The 19,236-nt window shown below is 30.6% G+C and overlaps 1 protein-coding gene across 1 annotated transcript in view; it reads left to right on the top strand.

Annotated features, from left to right (window-relative positions):
* Positions 1 to 19,018, top strand: part of LOC105204910 (rab11 family-interacting protein 4A) — a 48,612-nt gene extending 29,594 nt beyond the window's left edge. The window contains exons 6-10 of the mRNA XM_026138961.2: positions 16,430 to 16,594; positions 17,061 to 17,430; positions 17,727 to 17,872; positions 18,705 to 18,749; positions 18,843 to 19,018. Coding sequence (XP_025994746.1) covers positions 16,430 to 16,594; positions 17,061 to 17,430; positions 17,727 to 17,872; positions 18,705 to 18,749; positions 18,843 to 18,965 — 849 coding nt within the window. The 3' untranslated portion in view covers positions 18,966 to 19,018. The remainder of the gene's footprint in view (positions 1 to 16,429; positions 16,595 to 17,060; positions 17,431 to 17,726; positions 17,873 to 18,704; positions 18,750 to 18,842) is intronic.
* Positions 19,019 to 19,236: the final 218 nt, after the last annotated feature.

The following is a 19,236-nucleotide window of genomic DNA, read 5'->3' as shown; positions in this document are numbered from 1 at the left end:
TCCCCTTGGACAACTTTTCTTTGAAACATTTTTTTTTATACATTTCTTTCGAGATATTTGAGGTGAGAAATTAAAATGGGACTTTTTGTAGGTAAAGAATTTTGAAAAAAATGTAGACAGTATTTCTGGTAAATGTTTCAATTGATATAAAAAAATCTAAGACATTTTCTTAAAAGTTATAAAATTATAGAGGGCAAGGAAAAGACCGGTGAAGTATCTCGAAATCAATATATTTAGGAATAACATGTTTCATATAAAAGTTGTAGGATTTAAACAAATGCATCAAAAGGCGATACTCATTTGAGCATGAATGCAAGTATAGAAAAGCTCTCAAAGTAAACTTCAAAATTTATAATAAAAATTTCAATTTTTATTCGATATTCATGTAAGGTACCCGAGCCGAATAAGGCCCATCTAACTTATTTTATTTTTTATAAATTCTATTTACAAAGATATTGAAATAAACTAAATGAGAATAAAATGTTTATTTCAACCACTCGCCAAAATAAAATTATTTTCTATATAAAACATTTTTAAGTAAACAAAAAAGAAATGTTTTTAAACTCTGACATTGAGCCTTATTAAATTCTTGTGCTTTTAATAAGGCCTGAATTAAAAATAAATTGAAAATAACAAAGAAATTAAGTATTATTTTCCAACTCACTGTTAAAATAATTATTAATCACAAATACGAAATCTTTTAAGATCTATTTTACTAGTAAAACATCAGAATTTTTAATTTTGTCTATAATTAATATTTTAACTTTAAGAAATTCTGGTTATTTTAGTGCAATTTTAGCTTATGGAAAGTTAGTATCATTGAAAATTGTTATTCTCTTTTGCAAGTCACATACATAATAAACAAATGACAATGGCTATAACAATAAATGTACAAGTGGGCCTTATTTACTAATACATTATTTATAAAAATATATTTATTCCAAAAAATTGATATACATATTTGTTTTTTCCTATAGTTAGAAAATTGAATAATATTATAATATGTTGTAATAAACCATAAAATAATGTATACTTATTAAATTTACAACACATTTTTATAAAAACGACTGATTTACCCACTTTGTTACAAGCTTTCGTTGCACTGAATAAACGTGTTGCCTCCGGTATTAATTTCCTATTCTTTAGCCTTTATTCCTATGACATATCTTTTAAGCACATATTTTAAACATAAAACGGGTTTTTAAATGGTAAATTGAAAAGTGGGCCTTATTTAGTACTGGGCCTTATTCGGCTCAAGTACCTTAGTATCAAGTTCTTTTCAAAACACTACAATAAAATTTTTTTGATTAAGTAATTTCTCAGACACGTATATGAATTGACAAAGTTCAGATACCATTAGCATAAGATACCGTGTGGAAGTAGCTTGGTTAGACTTATGTGCGCGCGCGCGCGCGTTTGTGTGTGTGTGTGTATCGGCAGAAATAAGTAGATGTGGGGTAAAGTGGTATTTCTATGCAGTAAGTGAGTTTAGAGCAAAACAAAAAATTGTCATCTGTTGCTTATCATGACAGCTCATGTTTCAATTAGCTATTGGAGTTTGTGTACAAATATTTTGTTCTGTACGAGACCAATCTTAAAAGTTATTTTCATAAAGTTTTTCTTGTGTTCATAATATTCGTGATTTAAGCAAGTTTCTTAAGTGTTCAACAAAGGAAAGTTATGTGCAGTTATCGTTTTTCTATTATTTTTCTAAATAAAAAAGAAAATGTTGTAGAAACTTAATTTAATTTCGGTAATGAATGATTGCGTGTAAATTAACGTTGTGAGGTAAAGTGGGTTTTTCATGTTTTTTTGAAGAATTAGTGCAAATCAAGTGATTTTATTAATTATTTCGAATGTTATACTTATACACAGAGAAAATTTAATATTAAATATTACTATAATGTGACAGTAACTGGGAACCATCAAAGAATTATAAGTTTAAATGCTATAGTCATTATAGAAAGAGGGAAAGATTTTATTGTTTTATTTTCAATTATTATCTAGAAGTGATTAAACATAGAAGTCGATTTAAGTTGGTTTTATGGTTGGTTTTATGGCTGTTTTGACTGAACTTTTTTAGTGTCCCACTTCACCCCATCATTTTTCAAAAGCTCAAATTTTTCGTTTTTGAAAAAATAGCTAAAAATACAACTTAAAATCAAAACTTTGAAAATCTGCAATTATAGAAAGTTAGTTTTTTTCGCTCTCTAGTGATTGTTCAAAAATTCAATTTTTTGACACTTTTATGAAGGCAAACAAAAAACCCGTCTCACTTTACTTCACATCATTTTATTTTATGCAATTTGTCACTCTCATAACATTTAATGATTTCAAACCTTCAGATATCCGATGGTATTTGAACTCATATCTCAAAAAGTATTTAACCAAAAAGAATTTCATTGTAGTGTTTCGAAAAGATGGATGTTAGCTACAAGAATATTAATTAAAAAATTGGAATTTTTATTTAAAATTTTAAAATTGACTTTGAGCGTTTTTCCGTATTTGCACTTAAATGAGCACTTTGTGATGTATTTATTAGAACTATACTACAACTTTTAAAATGAAACATTCTTTGTTCAAATGTTACAATTTCGAGATATTTTATCAATTTTATGCATTTTCTTTATCTTGTGTAGAAATTGTAAAACACTGTAAAATTTACATAAAAATTCTGAATAATTATGTAAAAAATAGAAGTGAATGAAGGAACCTAGGTTAATCGTTGGATCTACATAAACGCGGCGGTCATTTCTTCGCGCGTGTTCGAGCCGATATCATCGAAATTACACCGATTCTGACATCTGATGTGCCAATTCCTGATTAATTCTGAGATGCATAGCTTTACTACACGCAAAGTTCTACGTACACGTATTTACTCCACAGATAATTTCATGCTGGCAGAATGTTGTTCATCACGTAAATTGGTGACGTTGTCGCGATGAGTCGTCAATTAAATTGGCAAGTTCGCGTGTGTGCCAACGTGAAACAGATCGTAACAAGAGATACGTGCCCGTCCACGTAATATACGTACGTGCAGCTTGCATGGCAGAGACTCGAAACTCGACCTGATTTGATGGAGGCAGGCCCTTTGTCGCGAGGCCCGACAAAATTTTATCGCGTGGAAAGTGAACTACGCTTCAAACGCGGACCTCGCGTACGAGTTCTCCGTTTCAAATTGTCGCGACATATAAGGTAATGGCCCTGACAACAACGTTCCAAACACTGAAGATTCGATCTCAAATACTTTTTAAAAATATATAAATTAAATATATAATATAATAGAATTATTACGTGATTCTATTTAATTTTACTTGGATTTTTAAGAATGTATTATACGTATTTTTAAAATAATGAAAAAGATATGAAAAAATTATAGATTGTTTTAAGAAAATTTCACAGAGAAAAATATTCCTTTACATTCACCGGTTTTATTTGTATTCAGCATTTTATTTTTATTTGAGACTTATATTTATACATTCATAATAACAGATGTGATACATCCTTAAAGATTCTACTTATTGTTATAATATTTCATTTAAAGTAAAATTTTAATCTCCTGCTTAAAGAAAGCATGAAAGATCGCATTTTTAATATTTAGGACACCGTCAATAACTGGGTTATTTATCCTAGTTTTACGTAACGCAAAAGTGGTACACATATGGCCCGTCTGATGCGGGAAGCGGGTGTACTCGCCTGGACAGGATGGCCTTTCGTGAGCTTCCTGTTGATCGCGGGATGGATCACTTATCTGGTGTATAAAATATATCAGAAGTGGACGACATTCGAAACAAGGTGATCTCTTCCGTGAACACACACACGCGCACACACAACTCGACGATCTCCAGTTCGTAGAAAGAAATAATTCCTGGTTCAAAAATACGATCCGAAAAGTTCGCCGAACGATCAGACTGCTACTGGACAGATTTGGACTAATTTTAGTTAATAAAAAATCGGATGTAAAAGACGCGTTAAATAGTAAGTTATAATCAATTTTAATTATAACAATCATATGGAATTAATTAGGGATGGGAAGTAACGCGTACAAGTAACGAGTTACCGTTACTTTTATTTTTTTTTATACTAATGATTTGGTAATGATGACGTTACAATTTTTTATAATGATAATGGTAATGTCAGAGTTGGAACAAATAGAAAAAAAAAACGAATTGATTGTCAAAAGTAACTACTTCAATTTTGGTCTTACCATTATTGTTATGGAAAATTGTAACGTCATCACCAAATTATTATTATGAAAAATAACGGTAATGAATAACAGTATTACTTGTAACAGTTGTACTTTTGTTACACTTGTAACTCTTTGCGATATTACATTAAAATTTGATACGACATAATTTTATAAAATCTGAAGAAGATTAAAGTATTTTTCCAGAAATTTCCATTTTATAGTAAAATTTATAATAAAAGTGTACAATAAAATTGTGAGAAATTCTTACAAATATTATGGGAACGGTATTTAGAATGCAATCTCTTTGATGTTTCATTGTTAATTTTATACCAATAGAAACAAGATCTGATCTATCGATGTATAGTATATGAATTAATTTAATAAGAAATAGAAAATTTCGAAAAAAGAAAAAAATAAATGATGTCACAAAATATTCCGAGTTATATTAAATGAATTACAATTAATTAGGGATTAAGTTTAATTTATTTTTACGTATGTAAGTCTGATATACAAGGCGTCTCACAACTCGTAACCGAAGTTTTAATGACGTTCTTGACCTAAAAAATAAATCCTAATATGAGACTATCAAGAGTATAATACTTTTTAAATATAAATATAAATATAAATATAAATAATTTATAAATATAAATAAATAAAATAAAAATATTAAACAAAGTGAATAGTCTGTAGGTGTGAGATTTGTCAGAAATTCTTTTATTGTTTTGTTCTATTTACTATTAATTAGGTTAGTTGCTTCGCCACTTTATTTAACTTGGCTTTGTCATGTGATGATCTTGAATTTTACCAATCTTTCCGAAGTTCTTTTTCCTGCAATTCTGGGTTTTTTGTAATTTGAAAGACAGTGCATTGTATTCTCAAAGTTTGGTTCTTCTGGAGTTGATTCTTAAGCTGTTTTTTGAATTAAGGTGTTAAAATTATCTATTGCTAACCTTAGTTCTTCATTAGTTGTTAGAAATACATATCTCACAAGTTATCTGCTCATTCAAAAATTCTTTAAATAATTTCCAATTTATTTTTCTATTATACAAAATTGAAGGTTTCATTTGTTTCATTATAGTCGCATTAAATATAAATAATATTAGAAAGTGATTCGATGATAAATTAAAACATGATTCTGCTCTTGAGAGCATATTTTTCGTTTTTGTACTGTTTTATGGCTGTTTTAATTGTGGCTAAACCACTGTGCTCGGTGCCATCAGGATGTTGTTATCGTAAGTGATGTATCTTGAAATGTTTAAGCGACTTTTTTGTAAAATGTTTTTTTGAGATAGGTATTATGTTATACTCGATAAAAGAATACTCAAGTTCTTTACTTCTTTAGGCCAAACTATTAGCGTTGCGCACTCCGATTTTAACTGTAATAACTAATTATTATTTCAACTTTGTAATTACTGCTGTCAACAAGTTTAACAATACGTCTATTTTTCCCATCAGCTACATTATCATATCCATCTTAGTTTGTTGTCCAGAAATGATAAACACTTTTGCAGATTGTTTGTTATTGTTTACATTATTATTTTCAGAGTAATGTTGGTGTGTTATTGCACTTTCTCTTAATATTTATGGCTAGGCATAACTCAAGTTAGTCTGCCTAAGTTGTCCTTGTCACGGTTTTGTTTAAATTTTCTTTTGATCTGATGTTATGTTTTGTTCTTCAGTAGTTTTTTCCCTTAATTTAGAAACATTTTTATTGCGATTGCTTACGGATTTGACCTTTGTAGCACGCGGGATGCTCGCTTTCATAGTTGCAGCATTTTACTTCACTAAATTTCTGTTTCCTGGGGCAAGTAGTAATCAAATGTTTTTCTATGCATTTTACATATTTTGGGCATCTAATAAAATAGTAATTTTTTGTGTGCTTGTAAGCTTGTACATTGTAGTTTTCTAAAAAAGTATAATATTTAGCGAAAGAATTTAGTGTAAAGTCAAAGGTTGGTTCTCCACTTCTCATTCTATAATTTTCGAAGACAATTTATAACATCTGAAAAAATTAAGGTGTCTTTCATCTTCATAAATTTAAAATTAGAGATGTACGATTTTGAGATTTATCGCTGGCATCATGATTTTTTTTCTAAAATCGCGATATACAATTGGATTATTAATCGCAAATCGAAATTATATGTGAATTTAAATCGCACTAGCGATTTTAATTTACAAATATAACTTAAAATCGAAGTTATAATCAAGTATTTATTTATTAAATATTTATAGAGAAAAAATTATGAAACAAAATTATCTCTATTTCAAATAATTTAAATGTTATAAATGCGCGTACATTTGGTTCCCATTATTGAATGTTTATTGCTAATACTATATTTGCTAACTGTTTGTAATCTGTTTGAAATTTATATTTCTTTATTAATTGTATTCGTAGAGAACAGTCATCAATATTGGTATATATGCATCTTTTAAAACGGCACCCTTTTATTTTTCGGAAACTAAACATTGCACTGTATTAATACTGATAAAAATATGATTTGCTTAAATAAAGAAATAAAAATTCCTAGTTCATACATTCATGGCTTTTTTCTATATAATATCTGCTAAAAACAAAATTTTGGAAAAGCGAGAATAAAATTTGCACGCTTTTCTTTTATAGTTTGGATAGTGTAAACAATAATAACAAATACATTACTAATAATATTAGATTATTTTACATGTTTGTAAAATTTTTGTTTGTATTATTCTCTTTTATATTCTCTTTCTAATGCGGTTTGGAACATAAAATCGACAGGTCCACCAATAAGAATAAGATATTAAAAAACGTATATAAAGTAGGAGGGTTCAATTCTGACCTTTTAATTTTATAAAATTTGTTGTTTAATACATAAAAATATATTTTATATTTACTTAGATATTATCAATATGTTGATGTCGATTCGATGTCGATTCCATTATCATTTCTCGCTGGATAACTGTGTCTGAATTGTTCCACTATTGCTTATTATTGTGTCAGTTTTGGAGCTTAATTTCTCAGATGCCTTTTTTTAGGTTATGTTGCGAAAAGAATTATTACAAATTACGAAATAGTTTTATAAAAACTGCTAGATATAGTATCTGATAAAAGACACTTTCTAATTTGTATTCATTGCACGTTTTTAAATTTTTAGCTTTTAAGAAATATTCGAAAACGAAATGGCCGGTTTACCAGTAATTGGTGACTTTCCTTTAACAATTGAATGTAACGTATCTATAGTAGGTGGAAACTCTCTGGGGGATGACCTCCGATGACGCGCGCCCTTTGCAAGTGCACGTGTCCCCGTGCGTGTATGCGCGTGCGCGCGTAATCGCGTTCTCATATTAAATGCAGGATGAAACACAGGCGGTTGGTCGGTGGTATAACTTTGACGGTGTAACACGCTCGCGAGCGCGCTGACACACTTACGGTGATGCAACGGGCGGCGGAACGAGTTATCGTTGACTCGAGCGCGCGTTGGTGCGGAGGACGGTTTTTCCATCGATGCCGATGACCATCGTGAAACACGAATCGGAGTCGAATGTACATACGCCCGGTGCAGTTAGAGACGTGCGTTTTTTTTTCTTTTTTTTTTATCGGTGAGCGCGCTTATCGGGGTGATATCGCGGCGTCCGCGTTCCGCAAACGCGACGAGTCCAACTGAGGAACCATGTTGCGGCATAATAATAGAAGATAAAAAGTGGAAAGAGAAAAATATTAAAATTGTTTTAAAAGTTTCAATGTTGAACGTTTGCGCCGTTTTTACGTGACTTTCGATTAAAAACCGCAATATATATTTACCATCGAAGGCACTCGATGTAATACCTACTCTGCACATGTAAATAATGTATGTAATGTATCAATCAATATTATGGAATATTTTATGATGACGCTTATATTCAAAATATTAAATGCGGTCTGAATGGAAAGTTTAACGTGAATTACCGGCACGAAACCTGTTAAAAGAGAAAGAATTCTGATGACAAACATTTCAAACTATCTCACAATATTTTTAAAAATTTGTAATATCTTAAATTGGCGAAAGTGTCTAAAAAAACACCTTAAACTGTTTTACATTTTATAAATTTTTTTTCGGAATTTATGGAACACGAAAAATTTAAAAATATTTTAGAATTTATGTTACAAAAAAAATCGAGGGAAGATGTCAATTTGAGGAAAAAGCTTCACTTTTAATTACAGTTTTGTAAATTAAATATAATCTCCTATAAGTCCAAACTTCATAAATTCGGAATTATATAGCTATTTTAATTATAATAAGTGTGCGCTAGAGTGTTGAGAAGCTATGACTATAAAAGAAAAATAGAAATATATTAATTTTTCGTAATTTAATTTTATACGATAAAGTTATTCTAGAGAAAAGATTTAAATGTGGTATTTTTTATAACACACTTTATAAAGAATTCTAGAAAAAAAAATATAGACCACAGCATTAAAATAATGTTCCAATAAAAAAATTTGAGAAATTTATTAAAGCTCTTTAAAATTTGTTGAAAAATTCTAAAATTATACAGAACTTTTGAAAAATTATATTGTGTGGAGAGACTCCTAACAAAAGTTTTTATTATTCTGGTGAAAACATTTTCATAATAAGATATCCAAAAATTTTTCAAATTTTAAATTTGTGAAAATGTCTAAAAGAATATCTTAATCTCCCTTTCTTTCTCTCTCTATTCAGATTTGTTTTTTTGGAAGTTATAAAATTCAAGAAATTGAAACAATCTTAGAATACATTTTTCAAAGAGAATTCACATATAAAGAATTATGGAAGAGACGTAGACTTTTCTGAAAAATTTCCCTTTATTTCGTATAAAAAAATATGAAAAGTTTTCTCTATAAAGTTATAAAATTAGTATATAATTAAATTATGCTAATTGTGAAATTTATATATACTGAATTTTTGATATTTGTGATTATAATTGGTAAATGAATTATTGTTAGAAATTCCATTTTTGTATTTGTTACTGCTATAATATTAGTAATAATTATCTTGTGTTTCATAGTTCTACGAAAAAGTTTTACTGTAAATTATCATCATTTTATATATTAATATAGTAAAATATCAAGATAAAAAAATAACCATTTTTATGTAGTAACTGCAATTACAACTGTAATGAATATAAATATTTTTTAAACATTTGCTTACTATTTACATAATAATAACTATAATTTGCATGGATAAACAATTATAAATATATAGTTGGTATCGAAAATGACTATAAATTGTCTAAATAATTATGTGAAAAGTTCTAAGAATCATGTTCGTTAGGGAAAAAAACGCTTGTAAATTGTGTTGCCTGTAAATTTTTCAAACTCGGTGTAATTTCTACGAGTTTATGCTACTAGAGAATGAGCCGCGTGACGATTATAGTCATCGCAAATATAGATATTTTTTTTCCCGTCCACGATGTCGGAACATAATTGGCACCACATCGATTTCCGTCCCGACAGAGACTTGCCGTGCCGGCAATACTTTGCTGGTCGCTTTCCTCCTCGCGAGGAGAGGAAGTGCGAGGAGAGGACGGCTAGGTTCCGTTCGGCTTAACGCCACGAGTCCGTCTAGCGTGGAGTTAGCCGGCACGCGGCATGGAGCGCGCAAATAGCCTCGGCGGTGACTACTCCCAACTACTTCCCAGACTCCCGACACGAAGTGGGCGATCAGATAGAGGCGGCGAGAAAGAGAGAGAAAGAGAGCGAGAAAAAGAGAGAGAAAGTGAGAGAGACAGAGATAGAGAGAGAGAGATACGTGCGAACGAATAGGGGACTCGGAGTATATTCCTGGCACGTAGAGTCGCCCAGGACGCGGTGGAAGTGCGCGTGACGAGGCTCGACCGCGCGGAAGAAAGCCCGTAGCCGCATTTTCGATGTGTGTTAGCGCGGCGTGGCCGCACGTCGCGACGCGGGCGACGGCGACGGTGACGGTGACGGTGACGGTGACGGCGACGAAGGTGGCGACGACGAGGACGAAGAAGGAGCTCGCGCGGGGATGACGAAGTGCGCTCGCGATACAGGCGATGACGTGACGCGATAAACACGGAGCGGACCGTGCGGGGCCCTAGCGAAAGAGAGCGACGCGGCGCGCCGCGATGGAGCTCAACTTTTGCGAGGAGACGATCCAGGACGGTCGCGCGTCATCGTTCTCCGGAGAGGGGCCGTCGTCCGGGCCCGGCGCCGGTCTCGAGTACGACCTGTGGGAAGGCCAATTCCAATTCGTGGGACAACACTTGGCGCCACCGCCGCCGCCGCCGCCGCTGCCGCTTCCGCCGCCGTCGTTGTCGTCGCCACGCAGCGATCGACAGCCACCTCGTCGCCGTGGGCACCGGCTCAGCGAGCAAGTAAGAAGACTGCGAGAGAGAGAGAGAGAGAGAGAGAGAGAGTCCCCTGCGCGACGGGAAGTTTCCGCCCCGTGCGATCGTCCGTGATTTTCGAATTCACCGCGAATCCCAATTCGAATTTATTCACCGAATTCGAATTGGACTGCCGCGCGGATCAGTGTACATACATACCTTATTACGTATCATAGACTATTATTGCGTATCCGTTCTTGCCGACAAACGCAGAAGCTATTCTCGTGCGGCTTCATCATCGGCACGTATATCCAATCGGGCAGATATATCCATCTCATTTCGCGTATTAGCGACGCATCCGAATTCAAGTAGAATTCGGATAAAATATTTGAATATATATTCGAATCTCGGACAGGACAGAATAGCAAAAAAAAAAACAGTAGAAAATATTGCTACAATGTTTGAGCAATATTGCAGCAATGATAAAATGTCCGCTTCAGAAATATTGATATATAATGTTGCAACTACGCTAGTGCAATGTTATATATGTTGCTGTAACATTATGTATCAATAATTCTGGAGCAGGCATTGTACCAATGCTGCAATATTGTTGAAACATTGCAGCAATATTTTGAAATGCCTTTTCTATGCTGTGCTGTATAGAAAAGTTCGAAGTAAGAAAAAAAGCATCTGGTTCGAATATTTCGGACAATTCTGACAGTTCGAACTTAAGGAGTGGTCTGTAATATTAATTGGTTATGCCTGAAATTTGGACAGTAAGAAAGATTGGAAATACAGTATGCATTGAAAATAAAAGAGCAATTTTTCACGAATTTTCTTTGCTATTACACTGCTAATATTAAAAATTGTAGTTCACGTTACATATATTATAGATTTTCAATACTCGCAGTGAATTTCGGAACGCAGCCTTAATAGATATGTCAAAAGAATTTAGATTTTAATTATAATAATTTTGATTTTTCGAAACTGAAATGTGTTTAAACTTTCAATTCGAAAGTTTCGAATTATTTGACGTTCGATTTTCAAATTTGATCTGTCTACATTATTCAATTACCTAACCCTAACCTAACGTTTCGCGCTGCATTCTTGGATACACTAAAAAAAGCTCGGTGATAATAATCAAGCTTACTCTCAGAGAAAAAGACTACTAGTGGTAGTACACTAAAATAATAGTAATAATAATCAAGCTTAAGTGATAGTTATTCTTTAGCTTTAATGAAATAATTTTAATTAAATGTTAGTATAACCAATTATTTAATAATATTTAGTAACCGTTTGATAACCATTTAGTAATCAATTGGTTATTATTATTATGTTTGGTTATTATTAAAGTAATTATAAAATATTACTAAATATTTGGTTATATTAATAAAACATGTAATTAAAATTATTTCACCAAAGTTTTATTATTACGTCTAAACTTGATTATTCATTTAATAATTATTGATTGAATCGAGACCGCGTTTTGTATATAATACAAATAAAGATTGATTATTACTAAACTTTTCTTCAGTGTGGTTATAAACATTATAGTGTAAAAAGAGCTGTACAAATTTTATATATGGAATTAATAAACACAATGAAGAAACTTGTTTTACTAGAGCTTTAGTTGTACTAATTAAAATAATAATATATTTATCTATATATTAATTTTACCGATACTTGTACAGTCGTCACTTGAATAGTTGCCTTCACTATATTTTTTTTTTTTTTAGTACGCTTACGACAAGACAAAATGTCTTGTCGTAACAACAAATAATTTTGTTGAAATGTACCGAAGAAAACTATTTAGTTAGTATAGATAAAACTTATTTATATATTTTACGTAGAAACAACTAAATTTTTTAAAATATAAAACAAAATATTTGTTGTTAAAACATGTCTTTTTTATATCTTTTATTGAAGGCACTAATTTTATTTTCCTGTGACAGTTAATAACGCTTTGGTGAAATAATTTTAATCGTGTGCTCGATTAATGTAACCAAAACCGACTAATGCTGATTTTACTTTTTTAATTATTATCAAACGGTTAGATACTATTATTAATTATGTTTGACAATATTTATTAAACATTATACCAATGTGCTAAGCAAAATACAATATTATTACAGACTTTTTTCTCAGTGTACGTCAAAAAATGTCACATACAGATAATCGAAATTATAGTAACAAACCTATGCGATATTGTATATTTTCTGATTGTAAACGCCTTATAGGCGTATCAGTCTGATTATCGTTATCGCAAGCGATATTTCTTTCTAACGATCCAAGGTAGCAACCAGTATTTCCAATCGTAAACGCACCGCTGTTATGTACGCGCGACATAACTGCAAAATATTAGTATATGTAATCGGGTTACGAGGCGCGAAGGCGAGGCTTTATCACACTTTCTTGGACTTTAGCGACACTCCCGTTAAAAAGAGACAAGAAGACCGTAAGTAGTCCATTTCCATTGATAGTCGCACCATTGATAGTCGCGGCAATGTGGGCGCGCTACCAAAGGGAATACACGTTTTTCTTCAACACTACTTTCTCCGAGCCATTCCGCGCCCACGTATTGCGTTACTTGTGGATTGCTAATGTCGATTCAGCGATCTACTCTCTATCGATGGCTCTACGTCTTTCTATGATTAACGCCATCCATTGGATCGTTGATCTTCAACGTGCCATTCTCTTATATCTGATTAATCAAAATATAATTGATATTTTAATTACTTATTGTCCAGGGTATTCTCTATCTAGAAAAATCTGGAAAATCTGGAATTTTCAGGGAATATTTTAAATTTCTTATTTTATAATACCAAACAAAAAATTATAAAATCTGTTGAGATTTAAGATGATTTTTAGAAATTTTTATAAACTTAACATATGAAAAAGTTTTAAAAATATGAAATATTATGAAAATGTTTTACATCAGTGAAAATTTTCCTTAGAATTCTGCTTATAATTTGTACTCTGGGAAGTTTTTAGAATTTAACTTTTAAATGTAAATTTAGTATCTATTTCTTTTGAAAAAAGTTGTTTTGAATGATTTTTTCTTGACTACGCAAAATGTTGAATTGGTAATAAATGTAGCATACATTAGAGGTGTGTAAAGTATTTGCGATGTCAAATCTTTTTTAATAATATATTCAAAATCAAATCTTCATGTTAAACTGAATTGAATCGAATTTGCATAAAACTTGTACGGATTTATATTACATACAAATTTAAATATAATAAAATATTTTTAATGACGTAGCAAATCTTTTTTTTAAATAAATACTAAAATTAATTATTGCAAGAATTTTAGAAAACAATCACGAAAATATTATGTGTTAAATAAAAGTTAATAATTATAGATACTAGACAATATATGAGCAACTATTATAATATACATATTTACATATGCAAAAACATATTTAAATAAACACTAAGTAAGTATATGTAAAGAATGTCTGAAAAATAATAAAATTATTTGAAAAATAGATTTTTATGTAAACCACCAATGATGTTTAAACTCCATTTTTGCTTATACTATATTATAAATATTGGATATATATATAATGTCTCATACCAATTACAATGTGTTCAAAGTGAAAATATTTTAATGCATTTCATTACAGAAATATAATGAAGAATTTGTTTTAAATTTGATAAAACAGTGATACAAACTTATGAAATATTGTAACATATTTTTGAAGACGATTGTCTATTGAGTATCCAAATTTTTTTATAATTTATAAGATTTAGAAACAATAGAAAAGTTTTGGAAATTGACAAACAATCATACATGAAAATAATAGTATACACTAAAGATAATGAGGTTACGCAAAAGACGAATTAATCAAATTAGACGATTGGTGATTTGAAATCGAATCATCGATGATTCGAACTATTCGAATTCGAACGTGAGAGAACTCAGAACAAATCTATTGTGATTCAAATTCAATTTGATTTGAATTTAAATTATTTGTACCTCTAATATATATTCGCATTATATTCTTTTTCTTTCTTTTCAGATTTACAAGTTTTTATTAAAAGGGAATTAAAACGACAATACATTAAAAGAGAGTACAATATAAAACTGATAGTATATTTAAGAAGTTAGTGCATTTTTCCTGTACTATGTTACAAATTTTACGACTCAAACTGTAGAAAACGTTAGATATTATCTTTTAAAACTTATCTTTCATTAATTTACTTTTGCTATATATAATTTGCTCGCATTGCTTGCACTTTAATTTGTTTTAAAGTTGGAATAAAAAACCCTCTAATTTTATCTAAAATTTTTAATAAAAATACTCAAAAAAATACAGGAATTCTTGAGAACTGCTTTTATACAAGATTTGAAATAAACATCTATTTGTTGTCTATTGCCAAATAAAATAAATGATAAATCTTTATTACCATTTATAAATTCCTATTTAAAATAGATTTATAAATTACAAACGTATCACGTTTATTATAAATTCCTATGTTTTTAAATTCAAACCGATAAAATACATTTCCAGTTTCTTATGAATTGTAAAAATCTCTGGAACTCATCTATATGCATATTTTTGATATTGTCTCCAAGAAAAGACATTTTATTTCTCTCATTCTATAGAAGAATTTATGCATCTTTTGTTAAATCTTCTATAACACACAACTTTTCGTGAAAATTTCCTTTGATTTCTGACTTAATGAGTTCTTTAAACCAGAAATCTACCTAAAATCTGTCTATAAAAAACACTTAAAAATAAAAATATTTGAAATAAATATTTTGTATAGAAAATATAAAAAAACAAGTTGTATTTGTATTTACATTAATTTCAAATAAGATATTTATTTAAAATTTTGATATACTATAGATAAATAGATTTTTATTATTTGTTTAATATTTTCTATTTTTTAAAAGCACAAGAAAATAAAAATAAAAAGAATTTATCTATATTTGTATATATGTAATAACTCATTTTTCTATAAACATAAATATTAACAAATTTAAATGAATATTAAAAATATTATTTGTTTTTTAAATTATTTTTTACACACAATACTTATTTTAAATAGTATTTTTTATAAATACATCCTTTAAATAAATATTTTTATTGAATCTATATTTTAATACAAATTGAACAAGAATGCTTTCTACGGTTGCAGCTAAGTCTTCGTGCTTGTATTATCTGTGTGATTTTATATACTTTCCTTAATTTCAATGAACTGAATGCCGAATTAATTTTCAGTCCTAACACAGTTCTAAATTGAATTATTGAATTGAAGATTAAGTAATATCACGTATTATTGAATATTAACTCTTTTCCCTCCTGAAAAAACTGTAAAGAAATTATTGCGAAAAATATCACCTCAGTCAGGGTTCGAACCTGAGATCTCCCGAATCTCCGGTACGGGTGGTGTCTTAGCCACCTCGACCACTGAGGCTGTGATGATATTTCTCGCAATAATCGACTATGAGTTAGAACGCTTTCCAAGGCAGTGTAACTTTTAAAGTAGTAGAGTGATATTTTGACCGTTGCTGTATCAATACAAATTGAACAAGAATGCCTTCTACGGTCGTAGCTAGGTCTTCGTTCTTGTATTGTTCGTGTGATTTTATATTTTTCCTCAATTTCAATGAACTGTATACCGAATTAACTTTCAGTCATAACACAGTTCTAAATTGAATAAGATTAAGTAATATCACGTATTATTAAATATTAATCCTTTTCCCCTCTTAATTTTTTCTCAGCATTTTCTCTGCCTTATAAAATACACTTGTATTATTCCCATAAAATCTTCCGCGTGACGAAAAGTTTATCGTTGGGCAACGTTAAAATGCGAACATGCTTCACATTGTTCAGATTAATTTATTGCAACGGATTAGGAATTCGTTCTAGAGAGTCTCTGGGATGAAATGTGAATGCGATTATCTTGGCTTGATTTCGTAAAACATCAAACTCCTTTTAAATGCCACAGGTTCAAATGATCCAAGAGCAAATGGATGCCTTAGCGGATACTAAGTCGGTCGGCGAGGAGAGGTACGCTCGGGCGAAGCAAGAAAATGCAACGTTACAGGCGCGCATATTGATGCTTGAGGAAGCAGCCAAAGATGCGGAAACAAGGGCCGAAGAGAGGCTTCAAGTAAGTAGCTTGATATAAATCGACTAAAATTATTCCTAATTGAACAATTTAGGACGACAAATGGAAAGTTTACAATTTGTTCATTATAAATACGAATTATTTTTTCAATAATTGTTTTTTTAGTATTTAACTAATTTGAATGTTATTTTCGATCATTATATACTATAATTGTATATTTAATATTATACACTTGCGTAACGCATATAACTTTACATAATGAAATAATGCTTTCTTTTTATTTTTATAAGATATGAAATAATTTTAATAATTTGTTTTTTTTAAAACATTTTTAAACTCAACTCAAAACTATTGAAAAGTATGATTTTTATTTTCTTTTTTAAAGGTTTTCTTTGATAAGATAAAAATGTTTCCAAAGATAGAATTTCTGTTTACGTTACATTTTTTTCTTCTTATCGCTATAAACTTATTATATTTTATTAAAAAAAATTTTTTTTCTGCGTCACAGACAGAGCAACGGAGACATCGGGAATGGGCGGGCCGTTTGGAGCGCGAACGTCAACTGCAGCTGGAGAATTATGCTATCAAACTACAAGCGGCGGAAGTAGACAGCTCCAGTTTGCGAGAAGAGATCGCGCGAGTTCGTGAACAGCTTGAGAGAGCGAGGGCGGATAAGACGCGGCTGGAGAATGATCTTCGGGAGGTTAGGAGGGAAGCGGACGCCGCGCGCGAAAGTGAACGTCATGCGATGAGCCGAGCTAACGAGGCTCATCACATGCTCGACGCCATGAGAGAGGAACTTTCATTACGAAGCGAGGATCAGCAGAGGATTGAAGAACTGGTGCAGCAGGTGGCTCAACTTCAAGCTCGCAATAAAAGTATGTTAATACAGATCCCAGCGAGAAATGATAAGGGAATCGATATCGAATCGACATCAAAATGATGATTTCGACATCAATTTGACGTCGAATCATCATTTTGATGTCGAATCATCATTTTGATGTCGCTTCGATGTTGATTCGATATCGATTCCATTATCATTTCTCACTGGGATATTAGTGTTGATACCCTCTAATAAGAATAAAATGATAAAATATTCTCTTGCAGTATATGTAAAATTGTTTCCTAAAATGAACTTGTTATCCAGACTGTAATGACATTCGACGATTTGTAGACTTGGAAGAATCTCGGGACGAATTACAAGCGGCTGCGGCGTTGCAGGCAGGCCGTGAACTTTTAATGCTGAATCCTTGTAACAATAACGCTGAGAAAGGCCCCAGTCTCGCTGCGGAATTGTTAGCCGGCATGAATCCAGATCAGGTATATTTTCTTAAGATATACAGACTGATGAATTAAAGGAATTTTCATATAAGAGAGATGATAACATTTTGAAAATAAATGATTAACACATAGGCGTTTCTAAATTTTTTCAATTTTTTTAACCTTCTTAGATGGCACACGATATTTATAATAAATATTCATAAGTATTTATTGTTATTTATTTGTGAAAAATATATAATTATTTTATACATATTTTATAAATATTTGTATATGTTATGTATATGTTATGTGTGTGATATTTATAATAAATCTTTATGATTTGTTCAATTTAAGATCACAAAAATATTTATGAAATATATTTTGGTAAATATTTATAAAATAGATTCAAATAATTATTATAAATATTTTGTAAATTTGTTACAAATATTGCGTGTTAATTGCTGTCTGGGGTGTAATTTTCTGGAAACAACTTTCTAAAATATTGAGTTTTTAAGTAATATAATTTGCAAACAAAATATAAGAATTTGAGAGAATTATAATCATAAGATTAAAGTTTAAAGAATATTCTAAAATTAAAAAAGTAAATTTTACCGTATTTTTATATAAAAATACGAAACATTTATAAATTATACAATTCTCTATAAATATGATGATATACCTACTAGCAAAATGTTGCTGATTAAATCATTATTATAAACAATTCTTTTTCTTCCACATCAATATTAATTAATTTTATAAAGAAAATATTTTTAAATAACAAATTATTTTGATTACTTAAATATTTTTTATTATTTATTATTTTAAGATAACAATGTGAATGTGAGCGAATAACTTATATTAACATGGATTTATTTTTGTTATTGCCTTACAGATAGACGGTCAAGGGGAGCTTAATGAACTGTGCACGATGGCTGAAGTACGTATTAAAGTTAATTCGAAATTTTATGAATAGAACACATCCGACATTTTGAGAATGATTCGATTAATTTTTACATTATATATATTACAGTTAAAACAAGCTTTGAAGGAGCAGCAAGAAGTAAACACGCAATTGAGAACGTACATTGATGGGATATTATTAAACATCGTGGAAAATTATCCGCAATTGTTAGAAGTGAAGCAAACGCACTGAAATATAGCGTATAATCCTGTCCTGATATTGTCGAGGCAGTTGTATGTTAACTTTCTTCTTTTGAATCGAAGAAGACTTGGGGGCTGCCTAGAACTTGGCCGATGTATATTTTACATATATTTTACAATATTTTAGAAGACATGAATTTTTTGCGCAAGAAGCGCGCTTGAATGTCAATTTTAATGAAGCCTGAGTTTGTTCTAGGCAATAGTTCTCGAACAATGCGAAACTTTAAGGCCCATTTGCTCCCGTGTAGATTAACTTTAAACTT

Source organism: Solenopsis invicta, chromosome 16, assembly GCF_016802725.1.
Source record: "Solenopsis invicta isolate M01_SB chromosome 16, UNIL_Sinv_3.0, whole genome shotgun sequence".
Classification (NCBI taxonomy): Eukaryota; Metazoa; Arthropoda; class Insecta; order Hymenoptera; family Formicidae; genus Solenopsis; species Solenopsis invicta.
This window is presented reverse-complemented; position numbering and strand designations above follow the sequence as displayed.